The 24,730-nt window shown below is 33.8% G+C and overlaps 1 protein-coding gene across 7 annotated transcripts in view; it reads right to left on the reverse strand.

The window, feature by feature from the left end:
* LOC118197659 (uncharacterized) overlaps positions 1-24,730 on the reverse strand; it is a 126,973-nt gene that overhangs the window by 57,783 nt on the left and 44,460 nt on the right. For 2 of the 7 annotated variants that reach the window (XM_085827174.1, XM_085827172.1), the window contains exons 6-12: positions 19,824-19,928; positions 16,852-16,950; positions 15,553-15,657; positions 9,982-10,086; positions 7,013-7,117; positions 650-751; positions 452-550 (exon numbers count right to left, since the gene is read on the reverse strand). In XM_085827174.1, the coding sequence (XP_085683300.1) occupies positions 452-550; positions 650-751; positions 7,013-7,117; positions 9,982-10,086; positions 15,553-15,657; positions 16,852-16,950; positions 19,824-19,928 (720 nt within the window). Of the gene's footprint in view, positions 1-451; positions 551-649; positions 752-7,012; positions 7,118-9,981; positions 10,087-10,958; positions 11,064-15,552; positions 15,658-16,851; positions 16,951-19,823; positions 19,929-24,730 lie in introns of all 7 variants that reach the window. The other 5 variants (XM_085827177.1, XM_085827176.1, XM_085827173.1 and 2 more) reach the window with 4 other exon arrangements.

Raw genomic sequence — 24,730 nt, forward strand, 5'->3', positions numbered from 1 at the left:
AAGTAATCAGAAAACTTATTCAATGATAAAAGCAATTAATCTCCAAAATTTAGCTTCAGTTATAACTAGTGAAAAATACACAATTTTCAATTTTCAAAAATACAAATTATTGAAGAAAGGGATCTGAGATATCCCATATCAAAAATTATAATAAAGCTCTGCTTTTTGCATTTTGTATGTTTTGTTTAACTGTTGTATGTAGCAAAATGTTCCCCAAACACAAAATTTAGATTAATTGAATTGAAGCATACATACTAAGTATAAGTGTAAAAGTCATGGCTGGAAAGTTAGTCTAATTTTTTTAAGTAACTACTGAAGTTTTAGAACTCTAAAAAAGATTCTACTGGGACATGGAGCTTTTGATAATGTAAGAAAGAAAGATACTTGAGAAAATTTGTGAAAAGGAAATAGCGAACAGTATTTGATTAAAATCAAGTCTAAGGACGCTTACTTTTGCATGTTCCATTAAGTTCTCTGAAACCTTCATAGCACATGCATCGCCGTTCTCCCCTTGAATCGAAGGAACATGAACCGTTACCGCAATTGCATTCTGTGGTTGTATATAAAATGTAAACATCAAATTTTGAATTGCATTCTATCGAATAAATTTTTACAAGCAACTAATGAAGAAGGAAATTTTCTTTCTTACCTTCACACATTCCATAATTTTCTTTATATCCTTTATCGCATTTGCAGTTCTTTCTTCCGTCGGAATCAAAGAAGCAAACTCCATGAAGTCCGCAGTCACATTCTATTTATTACAGAAAATATATATTCACATTTTGTGAATAAAATGCAACTAAAAACTACAAAGAAATCTTAAAAGTGTTTAGTAAAGCATTCGAAATACTTCGTAGAAAATGTAAACGAAAAACAAAAACCTGATTAATATTCTAATTCTGACGCTGCCTTTCATATTATACAAGTCCCCGACTATAAAAGGCATGTTTTCAATCCTTAACTATAAAGAATTGCAGCATATACTTTAGAATATGGGTTCTCAAACTTTTTTTATCAAGTCTCTCCGCTGCCAAAAATGAACTTCCTCGCAAATTTCAATAAAAATTATAATAATATCTACCTATAAATGTAGGAAGAAGGAGAACAAAATTTATAAAGCTTTTATGCTAGACAGAGAGATATGGTACGGTATTTCAGACACATATTGGTATGAAAAAAGATAAATTAATGAGATGGATGTGCTTGCACATTTTTGACAAGATATTCATTTCTTGGTTGAATAGAAGAAAGTATACAAAGTAAATCACCAGGAATACTGATTTTGCTTCTACACTTCGTTTTCGTTGCTACAACTGCTGAAAAGGCTCTATCGCACAAATAAGTGCTTGAAACCAGTAAGTACAGTTGTAGTGCTCGCCTTCCTATGCAGGGATAAACTTTGAGATATTTCATCCAAAATAATGGCTTTATCCATTTTCTCAAAGTCATATTTGGCTACAGAATCATTTTTAATTTCCAAAGCTTGTTCTTATAGTGTTTCTGGTAGAACATCTTTGTCAACATGAACATGATCCGTCGCTGCTCTATAAATAACTCTGAGATCTGAGGTTTTATTTTAATAATGTGTAAATACTATATCCATCGATTAAGAACTTTGCAACTTTTGTATAAGTTGTAATAATATAATCAAGTATAGGTACAAGTAAAAGTATGAGAAACACTAGCTATGTACCATGGGTAAACTGGTACATACTAAATAACTCTTTAAAAAAAGAAAAAGAAAAAAACTTAGAAGAAAAATGCAAGTTTTATAACAATTTAGAAAGAAAGTTTCGGGAAATGTGCAACTGAACTTTTCCAAATGATCTAAAGTTTACCTTACTATGGTAAATCATGCAATCCCACCCGTACGCTCCGTATACAGTATTTATGAAAAATATTGGTTTAGAACATAAAGAGATTACAATGTAGTCTCAATACAATTTGAAATTCACACTAAATTGAACATCTGTTTTGGTGTAACAAAAGTACCAGATAAATATAATTAGTATACAGATAAACATAATGAGATATCTATAATAAGTACTGGGAATACAATGTTATAATGGCTCTAATAATAAGAGTACTAAAGAGGTATGCCTCCATGGGGTTATTCAAGTTATAAAAGATTATTAAAGTTTATAAAGTTCACAAGTCATTTTGTTATATTCACAGAATTTTACAAGTCATTTTGTACAAATTCACAGGATATAAAAGTTCACTAAATTTATGCAGTATGAGAACTTACACTTTACAAAGGTCTAGGCTATAGGAAGAACGTCGTTGCAAATTTTTAAAAAACTTCGGATACTGGGATTTATCTTCGGATACTGGTATTACCCTTGGAATGCCATAAAATCAGTCTGTGGGGATATTGTATTACTATCCTCAGTTAAGGGACATGAGAAAGTATAATGATCAGAAGCTTCTTTTTCCGCACATGTGCAGATATCAGAGCTGGTCATATTTCTTGAGCAGAAATATATGAGATAAAGTCCGTGTCCTGTTATATAGTAATTTAATGAAGAATTCAAATATAGAGATTCGAATCGCACGTTGGAGATCAAGTTACATGTGCATCATCCTGTGATGTATTATTCCACAATTCTTGCTCAGATTTAAAGCAAGTTGTTTCAGTTGAAATTTGAGTGAGGCCATGGAAAAGGCGAATTAAATACCATCTTGATTAAGAGCTGCATCATCTGCCTGATCATTACCAAAATGACCGCTATGTCCTTTGATCCATGAAATTTTAATTTTGTAGTTTGAAAGTATTTTTGTAGTCAGATTTTAAGGTAAATTCGTAGAGACTTTTCGGAATGCTGCTTTTAATCGGAATGCTGCTTTTTTTCGGAATCGCTGCTTTTATGGCTGACAATTCCACTTTGAAAATATTATTATTATTATTATTATTATTGAGACGACCTTTTCATTTAATGATATTTGAAGAGGAAATTTGAAAACAGGCTGCTGAATCAAATTTTTCTTCAATTTTTTATCCATAAGTATATGCAACTGGAAATGAACTACTTAAATTTTCTTCAGACAGGAGACATTATTTTGCTAAAGCGAAGCGTTGGATAAATAAGCTTGGGTTAATTTTCTTTTCATGTTTTATGTTTTGCTTGGGTTAATTTTATGTTTTGTTGTTAAATCCTGCAGCTTGTTTAATCTGAATGACTTTCATGTAAGGGCTTTCCATTTCTGCACTGACTGATAGAGGAAGAGTACCAGCTAAATTGTCAAAAGCTATATTTGAATTTGTGCGAGACGAATGAACTATGAAAAGAGTAATAGGCCTTTGAACTGAATTTAAACATTTAATCTTTCTGTCATTGGTTGTGTCCAAATTCCGATCCCGTAATTATTTACCATTTTTGATTTTACTGTGTTTAGAAGAATAGATGTTATATGGAGATTTACGCCTCAGTTATATCGTAGCATACGTCGTAGGCAGTTAGCTACTTTTGTTGTACGAAGTTTAACATTTTGTCAATGAAAAATCCAGGAGAATTTCTTGTCGATTATTAACCGAAGGTACTTGACAGTTTTCACAGATTTTATCTTTTGATTATCAGTTTTTAGAGCCAAGGCTTTAGTTGTTTTTTGCTCTGGTTTATGGATTACTAAGACTTGAAACTTAGTATGTCAGATTTGTAGTTTTTCAGTTTTCCAGGAGTTGAATAAAAATCTGAAGTGGGTCATTACACTTAGCTTGTAAAATGTCTCTGGTACAACCACTTGTAATAAAAGCAAAATTTTAGTGTCCTATAATAAATTTTAGTGTCATAGTTAGGCAATGATGGAGTTGAAACTGATATTCTAGGAATCAGCAGCTATGCAAAACCGCTGGGGACATCCTATGATTTGATTAATTTCAGTGTTGTTGTAAGGAATCTTACTTTTTCTGTTTCTGAAATAATCTTGAATAATTAGAAGTAAAGTTTGAGGGCATTTAAACGCAGAGGCTGTAAAACTGTTGGCTGAATAAAAACCTGATTTTAAGTCAATACATATTATTGCAGTAAAAAGTGTTTGATTTTATTGTTTCTGACTTGTTGAAGAACTGAATTAATTGCATGAAGTTCTGAAAGTAGATTTCGAAATCCAAACTGGTTATTACTTATTAATTTTTTGTTGTAAATATGAAATCTTAGGCAGTTAATGAAACACCCCTCCAAACCTTTTGCCAGGGCTGGGAGAAGATTTATCGGACTATAAGATTTAGGTTCTTCGGCGCTTTTATTTCTTCTTTTTGAAGAGTGTAATATTACCAATTGTCAGGCAATTAGGAAAGGTCAAGAGCTCTATACATCGATTGCAAATACTACAGATTATGTCAGGGCGTGCTTGATTGATTAATTTTATAATGCAATTATCGATGCGATCTGAGCCTGGTGCTTTTTTAAAGCTCGATTTTTAATTATTAGCTTGATTTCTTGTTTTGAGAATGGGATATTATTGTCTGTTTGCGAAATGGCATTGCAATTACAGATTATAGTTTGAATAGGTGAATCTTCGGCTGGATCATCCTTTAGAAAGGCAGAGTCAAGGATTTCATTTAGCGCTGAGAGATTGACATGTTAGCAGACCTTGAAAGCAAATTTGAGGAAAGTTGGATTTGAGACGGTTTAATTATATTACTACTGGCGATATTATATAAGGTGCCATAAATTTCTTTATTGTTTGAACAATATCTGTTCTGACCTTTTAATTTGGCTTCGCAAATTATCTTTTTGTACTTATGCATTTGCTTTCTTCAATTTAATTTAGACTTGGTGTCTTAATTCATCGTCAGTAATCAGTTTAATTTTCCTTTTCAATGCTCTCGTCTTATGCTTCTCAGTGCGTATTTCTTTAGTCCACCAATCTACGTGTAAATAGGGTTTCGCAGATTGTATTAGGAAGGCATTTTCACAGATTACTTGGTTTTTTGTTGTAACTTCTGTTGCTTTATTTAGATTTACTTTTGTTAAAGACATTTGGAAGGGGGAAGTTATTCGAAGTGCAGATTGTTGAATTTGCTTAATAAAGTTCTTTTTTTTTTCTTTTAGTAATTTTGAAACGCTTCATTAAAAACCTATTCTGAGTTCTCTTTTATTTTAAAAGTAGTATACTTATGATCTGAGTGGGAGTTGTTTTCTTCAGTCTTGCGATTTGAAATTAAAATAATTAAGTTGTAGAGACATTAGGTTATTTAGAAACAGGAGAGATGAAAAATGAGCAACGCCCACGCTGGGGCTCGAACCCCGGACGTCTCGAATACGCGTCGAGCGTCCTGACTACTACACTACGAATGCATGCTAAGAAGGCGGGTGAAATACCTTATAGAGTGATGGGAAGTAACTACGACATCTGGCCACCCTCTCCCGTACATCATTCCGAAAGAAGGTAAATCCGAGACTTAATCAAGAATGGTGGTTGTATCAATGGTGAATTAATCAAGAATGGTGGTGTATTGGTGTATTTAATTATGGCAAAGCACATTAGGGCTATCTGCCTAAGGGAAGGGATGCTTTCGTGGAGGACTTTCTAAGGGAAACTGGCTCGTATACACGTTACACATGGGGAAAAACACGAAAACGCCCATGCAGCCAGCCCGTTCGCGGGATTCGAACCTCGGACCGAACTACCAGTGTTCAGCGACTTTACCGCTCGGCCGCTGATGGGCTTAATCAAGAATGAAAAAGATTACGTGAATTGAGACTTCTTTAATCGACCTTTCTCTTGGACCTGTGGAGTTGCAACCCCAAAGCTTATTATGTGAATTGAAATTTCCAGAAATAATGAGTGGAACTTGAAAAGATGATGATATGGTTTCTAAACCCTGAAGCAATGGAGAAATATTCTCAGAGGGACTCATAAACGCTTGAAATAAGTAGTTGAGGTTTGGAACTATTAAGCCAGGTTTTTAATTAGGTCTCTTTTGGCTATTATTATAATTGGGTGCGACTTATGATTGCAATTAATAATAGCTGCTCTGGGATGTTGATTAGTGGACTGAGCAGAATATTGAATGGAATGCTGCTTACTCTCCCTTCGATACAATAGGGTTCTTGGATTCGAACAAAGTCTTTATGGTTTTGAGTTAGAAATGTGCAACATGGTCAGAAGCCATTTTTGTTTTGTGTAAGATGATTTGGAGAAACTGAGTTGAAAAAATGGTATCGAGGTTTTTAGCAAACCTGGAGCTTGTTTATTTTATCGAGTCTTTTATCGAGTGAAGGAAGTATACTTTGTACATTATTGTCCATGCTAAAATTTTGAGTTGAAGTGCTTTCTTTAAATTGTTTTCTTGCTTGTTAATTGCAACTGAAGAATTATCAGTTGTTGATGTTGGCATCATGTGGGGTTGTGGATTAGATCGGATATTATAATTTGTTGAGTTGACTCATGAACGAATATGCGAGACTTACAAAGTAAGTCTCGCATATTCGTTCATGAGCAATGTGATCAGTAGACAATTACGAAGTAGTTTCGTGGTTACTGCAAATAAAATTTACACATTTTCATGTTTGAGAAACACTTTCTATGGAAGTGTTGTTTTGCACAAATGGAACAGCACCGGAGGATATTTATAACTACGAATATTGTGTCCAAGAATCTGACAATGAAGACAACGGGCAGGTGAAATATAAGGACGGAAAGAACACGAGTTGAATACTGTGAAGACACTTGACAAGGTAAAACAATCACAAGAATCCTAGGAAATATTTGCAACCCAATTATTTGTATTTTTAGTTTGGTGAAGGTCTATTTTAAGTGCGGGGAGAATTCTGCGTCCCGTAGGTGCTGTATGGTGGCGGAGAAATACTTATAAAGTCACCGACGAAGTTCTGGCGCTTCGTCTACTTTTCCGTATTTCTCTCTAGAGTGGAGGACGTACGCTGTGAAGGATATAATAGATTGAATAGACTGAATGACACTTAAATAAACTGAAAGCTTAAACCTGAAAGCTGGCTAATTGTTATTAAAAATTCATTAATAAAGGTATATAAAAAGACCAACTTACTTTGGCAAAAATCTTCTTTTTGTAAATATCCAAGTTCACAATAACATTTCTTCTCTCCATCTATTTTAAAAACACAGCTTTGCGATCTTTCACCACAGTCACATTCTAAAAGATAAAGTAATTTCGTACATATTTTAAATATACGTAACAGGAGAAGTTATTTCTGAATAAATTTCGCTTGCACTAATTTAGCACACCATATAGCCTGTAATAGAAATGGAAAAATTAGGAAACAGGCAGAGCAGTGCTTACCCTGAATAAATAAATCTGATCTTATAAAATAACCGTGTTTTTCTTACAAGTTATCTACAGATAAAAATTTCACTCCGTATTTAAATTAAAATTATATAACTCAGTTTCCCAATTGCCTCAATTTTTGGCAAAGCCAGAATTACATGCATATTTTTTCTTTCCTTAAAACTCAACCATCTATATTATTGCCATATTCTCAAACTGAAGTATGTAAAAAAAGGACGAATTCGACACATACGGCTACCGAAATTACAAGTTTAATAATTAAACCAAGGCCTATAAAGAGCTGGCCTTCACAGTCAAATATAAAAAACGTGTTTTGGGAGTTTCTTTAGGCATTTATCCTAATGCTATGTCGGATAATTTTCTTTCAATAACACAGTATTAAATGAAAGTTGACATACTTTTACAAGTATCTGGTTTTGGAAAACAAAGAGATTTACAACTTTACAGCTTTTCTAGATCTCCAGAAAAATAGTAATTTGAAATGCATACCAGAGTGCCGCTGGGAATAATCTGGTAAACAACTGGCGGGTAGTTTGGGCATATTGAATACTTTATTTCAATATCATTACTGGTCAAATGTTTTAGTGAAAAACCATAAAAGCATGGGTTCCGTCGAAATAATTTCGGCTTTACGCTATTGGCGATGTTCAAATGTATTCCATATTCTTGCTATACACGGCACTGTTATATTTCAGTTCCAAATAGCGTTATTGATAAAAAAATGGTTTAAATTATATTCGCTTCTGATCAGCTCCATATCGATAGTTATAATATAAACTAAACTCAATGGCGCAACAGCCTTTAGTAAGCCATGGTCTACATTGCCCTGACATTTGTTAACTGGATCGTTGTCCGCGGGGCGCAGAGCATATACCTTGGACAGCTTGTTCGCTTCTCTCAGGCCCCCGAAGCTTACTCCCCAAGGCAACTTGGTGCTCAATTTATCAACCCACTCAATAGATAATAGGCTGAGTGAAACTTGCTCAGCCGGGGGATTCAGCCCCGAACCTGTTGTGTTGCCGCGCGACGCTTTAGCCACTGCGCCACAGGGCTTTACAGTTATAATGTACAATAACTTAAAAAGAATCATCTAAGAGTCACAATTTCGGAAAATTCTGTAATGGGGATAATTGTGCATTTCTACCAGGGAACCATATCAGTAATCAAACGTTCGACTATATTTGGGATTAATATAAAAACCATAGCATTTATAGCTCTTTTCATTCGTCAGAAGAGGTTGTCAGATCCATGTCGCAATTTTGAAATTTCCCACATTAACTGTGTGCATATCCATTTACTTTCTACAAATGAATTTCGGTGTTTATATCAACGCCGAAATTGTTTAAAGAATTAAGAGATTATTTTCACAAATTAGTAGCCATTTCCTGAACCATTTCTCATGCGCAATATATTTCGTCATGAGCAAGCTCTTGTTTGAAATCTTTACATTCTGTCAGACATTAATTTAAATCGTACGATTTTTTATTTTTGTACAGCCTTACAGTTATATATATCATGAATGTCTCAATGTGAGTTGCATAGTGGCAAACTGAGTTTCGCTAATAATAGTAGATTTCGATTTCATCTTCTTTTCTATTCTCGTAAATCTTTAAAATGTTGTTGGGTGGCAAATTATTATAATCAATAGCCAAACAGTTTATTGGTTGTCGGAAGTTATTAAAAATTTTGAAATGAAACATTTGTACTGCAGTGGAGTTTTAAAGGAATTTAAATTTATGTGTGGTCAGAGTATACAAAAGGCAATGGGATAGACACAGTATTAACGTTTTCTTGTTTTCGCCGTAACCAAACAAATGCAAATGTAATAAAAATCACCAAATATATAAAACAACTAAACAATATTTTCTTGTAGCCTTTTTTCAGAGGAGTGACAACATGTATATAAATGTATTAATTCATATATAATATTACTACATATGTATTAATTCAAAATAATAATTGTTAATTGATATTTCTAGCGGTAGATGCAGGCGCCAATAAATCTAAACATTCTTACTACGATTACGAATCCTGTATATGTTCGATACAGAGAGATAATGTGATAATGTTTTCTGAGTTGCACAGACGTTGGCTTGCACAGACGTTGGCTAGAGTCGCAATATCTTTACAAAAAACATGCTATGAGCATAGTAAATCTTATAATCCTTCAACATTTGCGCAGCCAAAAAAAAATAATAATAAATAAATAAACATTGTAACTTTGTCTTCTACAGCTCAGAATTAAAACCTTTTCTCCTACTGATAGAAATTATAATCTTTCACGCGTGATACCAAATTTACATATCCTGGCATTGACAATTATGGGAATGAAGGCTTATAGGAAAGAAATCATAAACTTAACTGGATAGTCAAAAATAGTTATAAATCCATACAGTATTATTGCATATTCAATATGAAAATGTTTAACATTCTTGTAATGAATATCTGTTAAATATCTCGTTGGGCCGGCTTCAAGGTCGGGCCGACTCTTCGTCCAGTAGGTACAGTAGCGTGGCGCAGCAATACCTGTAAAATCACAGACGGAGGTCTGGCACTCCGTCAACTTTTCTCTGTTCTTGTCTAGAATCGCGGATGTCCGCTGTGAAGGACAGCTCCTCGGGCGTAAGTAGACTGAAAGCTTAAAACGAAAGCTGATGCACTGTTGTTCAAAAACTTATTAATAATGATAAAACATTAAAATAGTAATTTACTTTCACAAACACCATCTTTTTGTGCATATCCAAGTTCACAATTACATTTCTTCTCTCCGTCGATATCGAAATCACAGCTTTGAGAATTTTCGCCACAGTCACATTCTAAATGGTAAAATAAGTTAGAACACATTTATATAGAGCTAACAGGAAAACCTAATTCCGAATAAATTTCACTTACACAGTTTTACATAGTTACATTGTAAGGATACTAAGTTTTACTAACGTTTATTTTATTTTCAAGCCGTACTATCACTTCTTATTTCCTACTTCCGGCCAGAATTAAGTACTTTAACTTGTTTATGCAAATTGTCTTGCTAACGCCAAGTACTTAAGTTGTGGCTTTTTGCCAAGAGAGAGAGAGAGGAAGGAGTTGCAAGAGAGCCGCTTGCCACTGTAGTTTTACGAGTTTTCACTGTGTTGCTAGTTGCCTTTAAGGCCAGAGGTTTAGTCCTCTTGATAATTGCAGACGTATTGTAGTTTAAGCAGCTCGGCGTACTACATACGTACCTCTCTTCAAATAAAGGCCAATCTTAGTGCTAGGCATTTGTATACTAATTCAAAGTTAGTTTTAGTTAGAGTTTTCGTTAGTAGTTTTTATATTCTTACGTTCAGACCACAAGTGGTTGGTCTCTGTATTCCGAAGTTTCAGAAATACCTGTAAAGTATTGAAAATAAAGGGTTTCGTATACCCTTCCTGCTTGTGTTGTATATTTCACATATTCTTGAACATAGCTTGAGTAAGCTCCCTGTTCCTATTCAGGACCATTCATGTTTCCAAAGCAAATTAAGAGAAATACAAGTCCTGATAACATAGCAGCCAATAGCTTGTAATGGAAACGCAAAAATTAGGAAACAGGCAAAGCAGTGCTAACCTCAAAAAGGAAACCTGATCTGATAATAAACCGAATTTGTCTTACATGTCATCAACAGAAAACGTTTATAATCTGTATTTAAGCTAAAATTACGGAACTCACTTTCACAATTGTCTCCATTTAGGGCAAACTCAGAATAACATGCACATTGTTTCTCTCCTTGTTCTCCGAAAACGCAACCATATGCTTTATCGCCACAAATACAGCCTGAAACATGTAAAAACGGTAGGAATTCGAGAGCTATGCTATAGAAACTACAAGTTTAATAATTAAAGCAATGCACATAAAAACCTGGCCTTAACAGTCAAATATAAAAAACGTGTTTTAAGAGTTTCTTTAGACATTTCTCCCAATGCTCTGCTGGATAATTTACTTTTGGTAACACAAGATTAAATTAAAGTAAACTAACTTTTAAAAGTGTCGTGTTCTTGGAAATAAAACAGCTTAAAAAAATACACTGCTTTTCTAGATCTTCAGAAAAACATTCATCCAATTATATGCCACAGTCCCGTTAAGAAATAATCTGGTAAACAATCGGCTGTTAGTTAGGGTTGTATTGAATACTTTATTTCACGATCGCTACTGTTTTCGTTTTCGTAAAAAAAACCATAAAAGAGTGAGTTTCGTCGAAATAAGTTTGTTATTGCTTTACTCTATGCGAACGTTCAAATACACTCAAAATTCTTGCCATAAACGGCACTATTATATTTCAGTAAGAAATAGTGTTAGAGGGGATAAATGGTTAAAATTTAAATTCGTTTCGGATCAGATGTCATATCCATACTTTTTATATGAACTAAATTCAGTGGCGAAACAGCATTTAGTGAGCCATGTCCTGCAATGTCCTGATATCTGCTCTCTGAATCGCGGGCTTGAGAGTTCGTGTGTATATACACTGGACAGGTTCTCAGCTTGTCACGGGACCCCCGTGTTTAATCCTCAAGCAAAATTGGTACTCAATTTATCGACCCATTTAAGGGATGAAAGGTTGAGTCAACCTTGCCCAGCCGAAGATCGAGCTCTCAATGTGCTGGGTTTGCGCAATGGAGGTTCAAACTTTCTATCCCCATGGTACTTCCTACCTCCATGGCTTCCGTGCCACTCGCTAACCATTGCGAAATTGGACTTCGAGTTACAATATACAATAATATATATAATTTAAAAAGCAGCATCTAGGAAAATTTTCGAATAGGGATGACTGTCGAATTCTACCAGGGAACACTCTCAATAATCAGACCCTCTTCTATCTTGCATAATAATCATAACATTTCTATCTCTTTGCATACGTCAGAGAAGGTTGTCCCTATATGATGATTTTGCACTTTTACATATTAGTTGCGTACATAATCAGCAGAGAAACATTTCTCTTTGCAAATTCATTTCAGCGTTTATATCAATTGCAACATTAGTTATAATTGTTTTCACCAATAACCATTTTCAGAAAATTCTGTAAAGTTCATTTTCACCAATAACCGTTTTCAGAAATATTTCTCATGCACAATGTCTTTCGTCATAAGCAAGCCCTTTTTTGAAATCTTTATACCTTTACATTCTGTCAGAAATTAATTTAAATCGTAAGGTTTTTTTATTTTTATAAAGGCCTAACAGTTACATATAGCATGGATGCCCCAATGTAACTTGCATAGTGATAAATTAATTTTCGCTAATAATAGTAGATTGTGATTTTAGCTCATTTTCTATTCTCATTCATCTTTAAAATGTTACTGAACGGCAAATCATTGTAATCAGGAACAGTGCAGCTTATTGGTTTTCGGTACTCCTTAAAAATTTTGAAATGAAATATTTCTGAAACTGTGGGTTTTAAAGGAATTAAAATTTGGATGTGGTCAGAGTGGTCAGAAGGCCAATAAGGTAGACTTTAAGTTTATTATTATTATTTTATTTAAGGTTTTTTTTTTTCCCGTAACCAGCAAACACAACTATAATAAAAATCTCCAAATGTATAAAGCAACTAAACAGTATTTTTTTGGAGCCTCTTTTCGGCCGAATGTCAACAAGTCAAAAACTCCATATGAATTAATTCAAAATAATGAATGTCGAGTGATATTTCTAGCATGTTGACAGTGATATGCTTAAACGTAATGTTAAATCGTTGCATAATGAGCAGAGTATAAGTAAAAGTTATAAAAATGTATTGTAAAGAGATAAGTATTTGAAAACATTAAAAAAAACTTATATGTTGTGATGTTGACCAATATGCTCATTACACCACTGTTAATGGTAGCAATTAGGAAAAAACTTAAAGGCTAGTCATAAATATGTGTATGGTACAGCGTAATATGTTGTAATATTTGTTGTTGTTGTTGTGACTTACCTCTCTTGGCTGCCAATAACATCAAAGCAAGCCCACGACATTTTTCGTGGCATGGAGTGCAAGATAGCGCCTTTCGCTTGCAAGAGAGTTGAGCACCATATAGGTGACAGAAGCAGCGTAATATTATTATTTACGTATAGATCTAAGGTTTGAATGTAATTATGTTTAAATAACGTATCCATCAGATCATTGTAACTTTTGCATAAAATGTAGTTACATAATTAATGTGTAATTGTGGATGAAATCTGAAACTGTTTAACGTTGTAATAAATATGTGTGAAATATCTCGTTTAACCGGCTACAAAGTCGGGCCGACTCTTCGTCCAGTAGGTACTGACTAAGCAATAGCTGTAAAATCACCGACGGAGGTCTTTCAATCTGTCAACTTTTCCATGTTCTTCTCTAGAATCGCGGATGTCCGCTGTGAAGGACATCTCCTCAAGCGTAAATAGACTGAAAGCTGACTAATTGTTGTTAAAAATTCCTTAAAAAAATCTGAAAGCCTACAGATTTTTACATTAAGAACCAAAGGATGTTTTTTAACATTTTGTGCTTTACTTTTATTTATTAAATATTATATTCTTCGCACTTAAGCCATAAAACTAGGTTCAACAGCAATATTGCATAAGAATTTTAAAATGAACATATCTTTATAATTTCTAATACAGAGTCTCGCGCGCTGAAGATAAAAATGTTTTTGTTTCCCGTACAGTGTTGCCATCGCTCGCTTTTAAATCGTTCAGCATGTTACCGTATACGCTCCTATAATGTTCGCACGCCAACTTTACAGATAACATTTACGTAAAAAAATTACCCGCACAATGTTCGCACCCCCAAAACTAAAGAATTTCTTACTTCAAAATATAAATTTTTAACATCGCCTTTGTCTCTTTAGTCAATAACATTAGTCAATAAACATCTTTAAAGAACGAATATGCATTTGTTTTGTCTTTGGCTGGAGCCAGGATGGAAAGTAGAGACTGTCCTTGCATTTTGGTGCAGTCGGCGACAGCAATCCATTCTGTAGACCCGATAATAAATGAAGGCAGTCCAAACAGGTTTTCATCACACTGGCTTCCAGGAAATACTGTTTTGTGATGAAATTACTTTCCCCTCCATCCTCCTTGGAGCATTCGCATATTTCAAGCTTTCTCTTTTCTTTTATAGTATCATTTGGAATTGTGGTAGTTAGCAAGTAGTGTGTTTGAAATGCAAAAATACAGCAGCTATACATCGGCTTTTAAACTGAATGTCGTAGAATGTGTGCAGGAAAATGGAAAAAGAGCAGCAGGAAGAGTATATAAGTTGGAGAAAAGTGTGTGCGCAACTGGAGCGATCAGCGTAATCAGCTGATAGCAACGAACAAAACAAAACGTACGTTTCGTCGTTCGAAATGTAAGTTTCCGAACTTAGAAAAATAGTAGTTGTGTATATTCGTGATATTCGTGCTTAAGGTAACAGGGGAAATGTGCCAAATAAGAGCGCTTGCTGTGGCACAAAAAGACATCCCTACATCGGAATTCAAGGCGAGTGAAGGCTGGTTGTGGTGAATGATGAAGCGAATTGGATTGTCATACAGTGCGTTAAAATAGATTTTTTAAAAAAAAATAATGTGTGCAAGATATTAAAAGGGCCAACGTTTATTTAATTTGTGTAAAAAGTAAATATTAAAATTGCAAGTGTTGGCTAATTTGTGCCTCTACATTGCGCTCCTATTCGAACTAATATGCGAAGAGCGTTGATAACGTAAAAGGGGTAATTTATATTATATATGTGGATGGGAGAAAATGAGTTTGTAAATTTAAATTCGTAAATTTAACAGTTTAAAATTTGATACTTTTATTACTTATGCCATTTTCTTCCAATCAGAACAACTTGGCTGTTTGAAATGAAATTTATACACATATTTAATCACGTGAAAAAGCACGAAATTTGAACCACCCGTGTAATGTCCGCACCTGGAATTTAGTGATGGAATTTTAGTAAAAGAAGTGCGAACATTACGTGAACGTACACGGTAATCAAAAATTCGTTAACGTTTTACAAAATAGGAAATAGATAATAACACAAATTTCAAATTTGGGCTTCGGGGTGCCCATATTCGAATGGAAATGTATGTAATTCAAAATTGGATGTCTCTAGGTACCGTCGTTTTATCACAAAACGAGAAACATACATACTATTATGCAGATTCTTCATTATTGAATTTCTTTAAATGTAATACGATGCTCTAATATTTGGTGGCAACAATTCGAAAAGTGAACCGACGTTTTTAACTCAAAATGCCGAAACGAAATCAATAGTCCATATGGGCAAATTGACCCTTTGGAATAATAATGAATTATTAAAAGAGCAACTCACTTTCACAAACATCTCCTTTTTGTGCGTAGCCAGGTTCACAATTGCATTTCTTCTCTCCATCTACTTCGAAAACACAGCTTTGGGAATTTTCTCCACAGTCACATTCTAGAAGATTAAAAGTTTAAAATGCATTCGGATGGCAAAAACATTATAACCAATGAGCATTCATTCAATTGGTAATCAGGAATCATTAGATATACTTACATTTAGTTTTTATATTATAGTGGATTTATAAAGGAACTTCAATTTGGGTGTAATCAAATATGCTAAAATAAAATTCTAGATATAGTACTTAAGTTATTCTCTATCTCTTCCGGAAACAACAAACAAAAACAAAATTAAATTAGACTAATGCATGTGAAACCAGAATTGTTTTCTCCCAATGGCGGACAGTAAGCAATATATACCTGTTGGTCACTACTAAGATTGGACGAGATGGTCCCTTTATTATTGAGGCACCTAACAGGTGTGCCACTGTTGCTTTCTATGAAGGGACAGGCAATTTACATCCATGCCTTCTTCGGGATTTGAACCCGGGCCTTTCAGTAAGGCAGTCAGAGTAACTAACTGCTTTCCAGTGTGGATGGCGAAACTATAACAGCATGTCAGTCAACGTCAGTCTCAGAAAAAAGACTATATCTGAAAAGTAATAAATCTGAAGAGAGACAGAGATTTGCAATATGCCGGGCGATTGAGATTGTAGCCTAAAATGTGCCTCATAATATTCATTCGATTTTGAATTGTTATTGGAAAGAATAATTTTTTCAATTTCTATATTGGGATTGGGGTACGCTTATGTTTCAAAATGAACAGCCTCCTGAAAAAGCATTAATGCGTTACCAGGAGATTGCTGTCCGCCAGTATATAAAATTTAGTCTTAAAAACCAGCATCTTTATAATCAGTTGCAGTGAATTTAAATTACCTTCCCTTAGTTAGAAGTATTAAGGAAAAAGTTTCATGACTAATTATTCTCAGGTTTAATCGACAATGAATGTCTTTTTTCCTTTTAGTTCCATATCCATTGGAAACACTTTCCATTTAGACTTTTTACGAAATCCTATACGTCAGCCCTACTTACAGGCGGCGAAGTGCATTCAAAAATGGTGTTCTTTTTTCAGTTTTTTTTTATTATTTTTTTTTCTTAAGGATAAATAAATTTAAAATAAACAGAAAATTATTTTAATGTCTGTAAAATTACGCGTTTTGCGTATAACTAAGAATGCCGAAACGAAATCAATAGCCCTTATGTGCAAATTGACCCTTTGGACTAATAATGAATTATTAAAAGAGCAACTCACTTTCACAAACATCTCCTTTTTGTACGTAGCCAGATTCACAATTGCATTTCTTCTCTCCATCTACTTCGAAAACACAGCAATTTTCTCCCCAGTCACATTCTAGAAGATAAAATAAGTTCGTTCACATTTTAAATGTACCTAACAAAAGAACTTAATTCTCAATAAAATTAGCTTACATTATTTTAACTCAGCAAATAACTCATGGAATGGAAGAATTTAGTATCCTGTATAAAGACACATGCTCTGATAATAAACTGAACCCTTTTATTAGGTCTTTTCCAAATGTTATATCCTTTCTGTATCCTTTATTTAAAGTTTCATGTGATCATCAGAAAGTTGTTTGGATTTTTTCAGATCACAAAGTTTTTTTTTTTTTTTTTTTTTTTTTTTTTCGAATTATTTGGTACTGGCTGATAAGATTTGACGTTACTTGAAGCGGATGTGTAAATATAGTATTTTCTGTTTCCGTTCCGTAATTCTTGTGCTGTTTTCACATAATATTTTTCAGTGCAGTGCTAAGAATGGATAACCCAGAAATTCATTTTCGCCGTTTCAGCTGTTTTAATTTAAAAAACGGGAAATGTGCTAATCACAATGATGAACTTTCTGCTGAGTAATGATAAATAATGGTAAACTTTTTGCTGTGCAGAGGTTGTTTTCATTTCAGAACTATTTGAGTCCGTTTAAGTAATTTTTAAAATATAAAGTGTACCTTTTTAAATACTCGATCTGATACCGTTCTATTTTCTGGAAAACTGTACGTCTGCATTTTTATTTCCGTGATATAAAGGCTTTTCATAAAATTTCCAGGGGTAAAGTTTCCCATTTCATTCCAAAGTTTGTTAATTGCGGTGACTTTGTGCTTAAAAAGAGCTATTTCAAGACCCCAAAGGAACAACAGTCCGTAAAGAAAACATCAGGAGACTCTGCAGAAATTCGTTGATGAGTTTTATATGCAATACATGTATCAGTCTAAATGTTTTCAAGAAACGCAGAGGTACTTCTTACAGTATGACCTGTTGCTTGTTTTGTAGAAGTTTCACTCTTTGAAAGTCAAAGGGATAAAGAAATGGATTCTCTTCTGCGAATATTGTACGTCGAAAACTTTCTCTTGAGAGTACCGTTGTGCTGATTTTTAATATATTTTTCCACTCTTCTTATTATTAATTTCCCGTTGTAAGAGTGCGACAATCTTAAAACCCTCCTTGAAATGTTCTTTGCATTGATGGAACCAGGCTTGTTAATTTGCGCTTCCATTTCGATAATAACTAGACCGTTTTTATAATGGTTATTTAGATAAATCCATGCTTTAAAATGGTCACAAGTATTTCCGTCAATTTCCAATTGAAACATTATATTTTATAGCTTTTCCACGCTGTAAATCTTCATTTATTACTTTATTTATTGTTGTTACAGATGTATTTGAAGATAACTGATTCCTGTGTTTCCGGAATTTCTCTTGTTACTAACGATTTAACTTTAGAAACAGTAAGAACGCACGTTTCTAGAGTATCCGTTTGGACACCTCTTTTCATATAAAAATGGCTTTGATGGCTTTTCCTTTTTAGATTAATAATGTTGCATACTTAACTTGTAGAGACATTAGGATATTTTTTTGGAGGCCGGAGAGATGAAAAATTAACAACAGTTGCCATTCGAAAAACTGAGGAAGGGCAAAAATGAGCGTTTTCAGAGTTTATAATTGATATCTCGAGTGATTAAATTTGTACGAAAATGAGAATGGTCGAAATGTTTGCCCACGAATTTTTGGAATACGAAAGGTGGGCGAACTTCTCTCGAAAATCGACTTTCCGCCGTATCTCGGAAAAGTTATATTTAAAAAATGTATCTTTACTAATGTTTTCCAATAAAGAATATTTTAAATGAGATCACATTACACAGTAAAAGTTACAAATAACAAAAATTACATATTAATTCAAAAGAAGTAAAATCTGGCCATAACTCGGCTATAGTATTTTATTTTAGTAAGAATAGTAATCTTTCCATTAAATGTTTGCTATTATTTATGTGAAAATGGGATAAACTTATGTCAGACTGTCAAGATATACAACGCCCAATACAGCTATAATAGCCTAGCTAAAATAGAATTCCTTAAAAACTAGAATACTGAAGAACTAAGTAGCGACTATTCGTTGAGTTTTTATGAATAAGTAATAACTCTAGAAAGGTTAAGGTACTCTTTAATTGACACTCAAAATAGATTTACAAATGGCCCCGCTCGGGCGTACAAGTAGCCTCCACTTGGGGCTATAACTGTATAAAACAAAACTCCGTAGTTGTTCCTTAACCAAGAATCAGCGGCATATACCAGCAATCATGTTTTAAGTACGGCAGTAAAATAGCAAGCTTTAACTGGCCGCAACAACGTGACAGAAAGGCAGAGCACTCTCTGCTATTGAAGTAATTCAGACCTCAGCTTAAATACTAGAAAGAGTATTATTTTCTTCAAGCCTCATACTGAAAACTCATTCTGGCAAGGAAACGTAGGTAGGAAAATGAAAGCGTACAGGGAAGGCTTGTGTTGAAATAAAACTAACTATTAGAAAAAACAAAGTAAAACCCTCATAGCAGTGTTGATTTTTTGAATAAGAGCACATTCTTTACATGCCACTTTCGCTTTTTATGAATCTCAAAAATTAAATTATTATCATTTTTAACATACCTTTCATATTAGTTTCTAAACATTTACATTTAAAAAATAAAAAAAGCCGATTAAAGTTTGCTTTTCCCAAACATTATTATAAGCAATAAAAATAGTTTTTAACATTTTCAAACACGTATTAATGCGTGCAAGAAAATATTTCAATGAGCTTCTTCAATATACGCAAATGTAAAAGTATTTGTTCCCAGGAAGGAACGAAGGTGTTATGCCGTATACATAATAGAACTACTTCTGATAGTGTCTACGGATACATTTTATTATTATTTAATTTTTTAAAAAGCGAACTCACTTTCGCAAACGCTTCCTTTTTGGACGTATCCGGGTTTACAAATACATTTCTTTTTTCCATCATCTCCGAAAACACAGCTATCAAAATTATCGCCACAGAAACACTCTAAGATATAAAACACAACTATCAAAACTACATCGCAAACGTAAGCACACACACATTTCAAAACTACATCATCATAGTAACTAATTCTGGTTACTTTTGTTAACGCAATTTGAAGGCAGTAAACTTCATTCAAGTCTAATGCTATAATTAAGAAAATGGAAGAGCACAATTGATACATAAATCTGAAAGGACCTACTTTTCCTCCTAGTGATCTATTGGACAGGTTTTCATTAATTATTTAAATTAATTCGAAACTCACTTTCGCAGCTATATCCTCTTTGCGCAAAACCAGGTTCACATTCACACTGCTTTTTTGTTGAAGTCCGAAAGCACAATCATTCGATTTACCGTTGCAGTTACATTTTCAAAGAACATAAAGAGTTCTTCAAGAAATATCTTCATAAAATCAGCCTCCAAATGTGGGAAGAAGAATGGACAACAATAAATACAGGTGACAGGTGACAGCAGGACAGGGCACCCGGACGGCTTTCTATGACTACTCGGGTATTACCCTGGCCCTGCAACCATCTTGAGTCTTCACAGTTGTAAGATGCTTTTATGTTTATTGCAGGTGCCCTATTCCGGCCAGCAGAGGTCTATGCCCATTTTTTCTAGTTTGGCCATTATGCATTTAAGCTTTTGCCGCGTGCCTCGATGTTTTATGAGAAGGCGTTTGAAAGGCAGAACATTGGTAGTTGGGAATTTTATGTGCCATTCTGCTGTTAAGGGGCACTCCGTGACATAATGGTCTGGTGAGCCCACGTTGCCACAAACACACATATCAGTTGTTGCTAGACCCCTTTCTGCAAAGTACGTCGGAAAGGGGCCGTGGCCTGTTATATATCGCGTGAGGTAGGGAGGAAGACAATTACATCAAATAGCACCTCATGTAAATGATACATGTACAATCGTCAATCGTTATATAGCTTTCTAATTGGACATGGGCCATTTCCTACATACTTCTTCAGAATAAACATGTCAAACTCTGAGCAATGTGTATGTGGGAGTAAAGATGATCCAATCCATTATATTACTCAAAGTCCAATAACAAAGTTAACTCATATTAAATTGCCTAATTCAAATGTCAATGCCTTCCTTCCTTTTGCAATTAACAACATTTAAAAAATAAAATATAAAATGCAATCAAATATCTATCTTCAATAGGCAAAAGTGTATGTGAACACTAAGTAATTAATTTCAAAATTCATTTTTGAAGCTGCAATTCATCTAAAATTAAATAATTATCTTTAAAACAAATCCATGCAATAATAATGATATAGTATAAAAGGGAAAAGAAGAGGAAGAAGAACGGAATCATATAATAAACTTTATCTCAAGGAACTATTATAAATTATGACTGTTGGCCTACTATTATTATACCTGTAATTATAGTAGTATAACTACTATAATTATATCTAATAGATATGATATTAATCATAATGTCAATATACTATTATGTACTATTTTAAATACTAACTTTAAAAATATACCGTAGTAGGACTATACCTACATTAATTATAATAAACATTGGGTTTTCCACTACACTTCCACCTGAACCTGAACATAAAGAGTCCATATTTTACAGATATTCTGTGTAAAATACAGCTTCGATAATGCTTCGCTTGTAACTATTATAAGCATACCTACTAGCCTGTATGCCGTCCCTCTCGATTTTTTTTTCTTTTTATTATGATAAATTAAAATTACATGAACAAAATGTTAATTATATTACTTACGGAGGTTTTATTGCACAAAGTACATGTTTTCCTGTCTCTAAGAATAACAGTATACATCCTGGATTAAGAAAAGCCGTGGAATATCAGAGACCAACTGATTGAGTAGGGGAATTGGATATACGAGTATTTACTGATTGTTGAGGTTGTGGCAATGTAGTTTGTGCAGCATATGTGGTTTATTTGTTTGGAACAGAAATAGACTATGGCAAAATTAAACTTGAACCTTACAAATTCAGTTTTTTCAAGCTGCATTGGCTGCTATCGTATTTGCTCTTAAATGGATTGATGATAAAACCTGACCGTAAAAATATATGTATACAGACTCATTACCTGTGTTATGAATTTTATATTTAGATAGTTAGTTATAGTCGAATTATTGTCAATATTGTTGCATTTTTCTGTGTAATGTAACGCGAGACAAATTTTAAGAGAATGCCAGAAGAGTAAGAATACAGGGTCACGTACATTTAACATTGAGTAAATGGGTATCTCAGTAATTTGTATAGAAATTGAACAAATGTAATTGACTATAGTGTTAGCTATTAATGTTATTTCAACCTTATATTGCTTTCCTGTAATTTCGAGAAGCAGAAAGTACTAGAAATATCTCGTGGCTAGTCGAAAACTATTTAAGAGCGAAGAGAGAGAGCATCGGATTTCAGTTGTTTAGGTTTGAGTTATTTCTGTTGCGAGTTGTTTAGTTCCACGTTAACAGAGATATTCGAGTTAGACTTCTCTTCAGATACTCTTTGCATTGCGTTGTATTTAACGTTTTGTAACGTTTAAAGAATGTACCTTAAACGTTTAGTTACGTAACATTTAATTGCATTTTTATTTAACGTTATATTTAATGTAGTTCGAAGTATAACTACTGATTATACTGTGTGATACTGTGAACAGTTATACGAATATTTCTGAGGAAAATTCCCTTATATATTTCTTTTGATAAGAGTAAATTTTATTAACCTATTATCGGACTTAGGCATTGAATCTGTCACGAGCCCGTACGCACCCATCACCTGGTTTGGAAGCACTAGCCGATGCTAATAACACTAATATTTTGGTCTAATATATAAAACATCTTCTTGTAAAAGTTCAGAAAATATATGAAGTAAAAATGAACTGAGTGAAAGCCCATACTGATGTTATAAGCAATGAGAGGGCCGATATGCTGGCCAAAGCGGCTGCTATGGGTAACGCCGGGGATGTAATGTAATGTAATATACGAATGTGCTGCAGTCCTCCTGGCCTATAATAATCGGCCTCGTGGTTAACGCAGCTCACCGGGGGTGTATTCGATATTCAGCCATCAAAAGATGTTGGTAAAATCAAGGATTTCTATTGTGATTGCTGGAAAGAGAAATGGAATATTTCGGGAAAAAGGAAATATAATTTGTTGAACTTTGAAATTTCTAAAAATATGAAAATAATATGTAATTTTTATTACAATCAAATAATTACTGGACACAAGCGCTTCCCGGCATACCTGAAAAGATTTAATTTGCAAAATAATAGTCTTCGTAATTTTCGGCGCGCTAAATGCAATTCACAACATTTCGTCGAAGAATGCGTATTATTTCGACATGTTAGGGAAAAACATGGCAACATAAAGGAATTCAATCGCCGCAGGGTTCAAATTTTCAAAGGATTTGATAAACTTAATAAATGGAAATGGAACAATATTAGGAATTTTTGTTTTATGTTTTTAACTGTATTTTTTCTCTAATCTGTATTGGGTTGGCTGGGTTAACCATGAGGACAATTATTACCGGGACGATTGCAGCACAACTCGTATATTACATTGCAACTATCATATGCAGGAAATTGTTAAACGTTGATGTCTGAGCAGCACACAGGGAGAGCAGCTCTTTATTACCAAAAAAAAAAAACATTCTTTAAATATATGTCTGTAGACTTTCTGCCAGTAATGCAATGGATCTGTTTCCTGTAATTACTTATGATACAAAAATTATTTCAATGTAACTCCTATTTAATGAAAACTAGTTTTACATTAAAAATTTTTTGTTACTTGATCTCCAGAGAAAGAGGTATCCAAGTTTATCCCAAAGCCGCTTTGTGAAAATCTTAATAAATGATAGGCCGGTATCTTTGCTGAAACTGAATCCTTAGGCTCAAAACTGGTTTTGGTTAAGGATCATGATACAGAAATCATGCGATCATTCAAACCCATTGATCAGTTACCCATATCCGATAACTCGCCGCCGCGATTGCTGTTCGCTGTCGGTGAATTTCAGGAACATACGTACGATAATGAACGCTATTATTTTTCTCTATCAGATAGCTTTAATGTCAGAAAATGAAACGGGTTTGAGATTCATTTCCGATAAACAGTAGTGGTTCTGATATTGAACTGTTGGAAAAATATCTTAAAGACACCCATCGCAAACAGTGCTGAATTTATTTAAAAAATATCTTAAGATCAATTCAGCACTGTTTGCAATGGGAATAGGTGTAGTTTCCTAATAGTAAACCATGTAAATAATGAGTAGCCTTGATTTATTATTTACATAAAAACTACCATGTTTCAATCTCTTTTGCTGTGTCATTTAATTGCCAATGCGTAAGAGGTTTTCATTTTTCTATATGAGATGTGTACCTAATGAAATACTAACGACAAGGCTGTTCGTTTTAAATTGCAGCTTTTGCAATCGTAGTTTAAGAAAACGCAGGAATCTTATCTACGTTTAAATATTTTGCCCTTCAAAGTTTAAATAACTTTTTCTGAGTCTGTAACTGTTTTAATTGTCTCGACAATAGGTTCCCTGATATCCCCCAAGGAAGCAAAAAAAGTTAACTAAGGTGTGGTTCCTACAAGAGAATGTTTAAACATTTACAATTAAAAACATAAAAACAGCCGGTTAAAACATTAATTTCCCAAGCTTTAATATAAGCAATAATATTAGTTCGTAAAATCTTCGTTACATACGAATGCATGCAAGAAAACATTTTAGAAAAAGGCCTTCGAGATTAACAAATGTGAAACTAATTGTTCCTAGAAAGGGATGGAGATGTTATGCTTTATTTCAGAATAGACCTAATCTTGAT

The sequence above is a fragment of the Stegodyphus dumicola genome, chromosome 11 (assembly GCF_044657685.1).
Source record: "Stegodyphus dumicola isolate Sdum_Otavi_A_Nest chromosome 11, ASM4465768v1".
Classification (NCBI taxonomy): Eukaryota; Metazoa; Arthropoda; class Arachnida; order Araneae; family Eresidae; genus Stegodyphus; species Stegodyphus dumicola.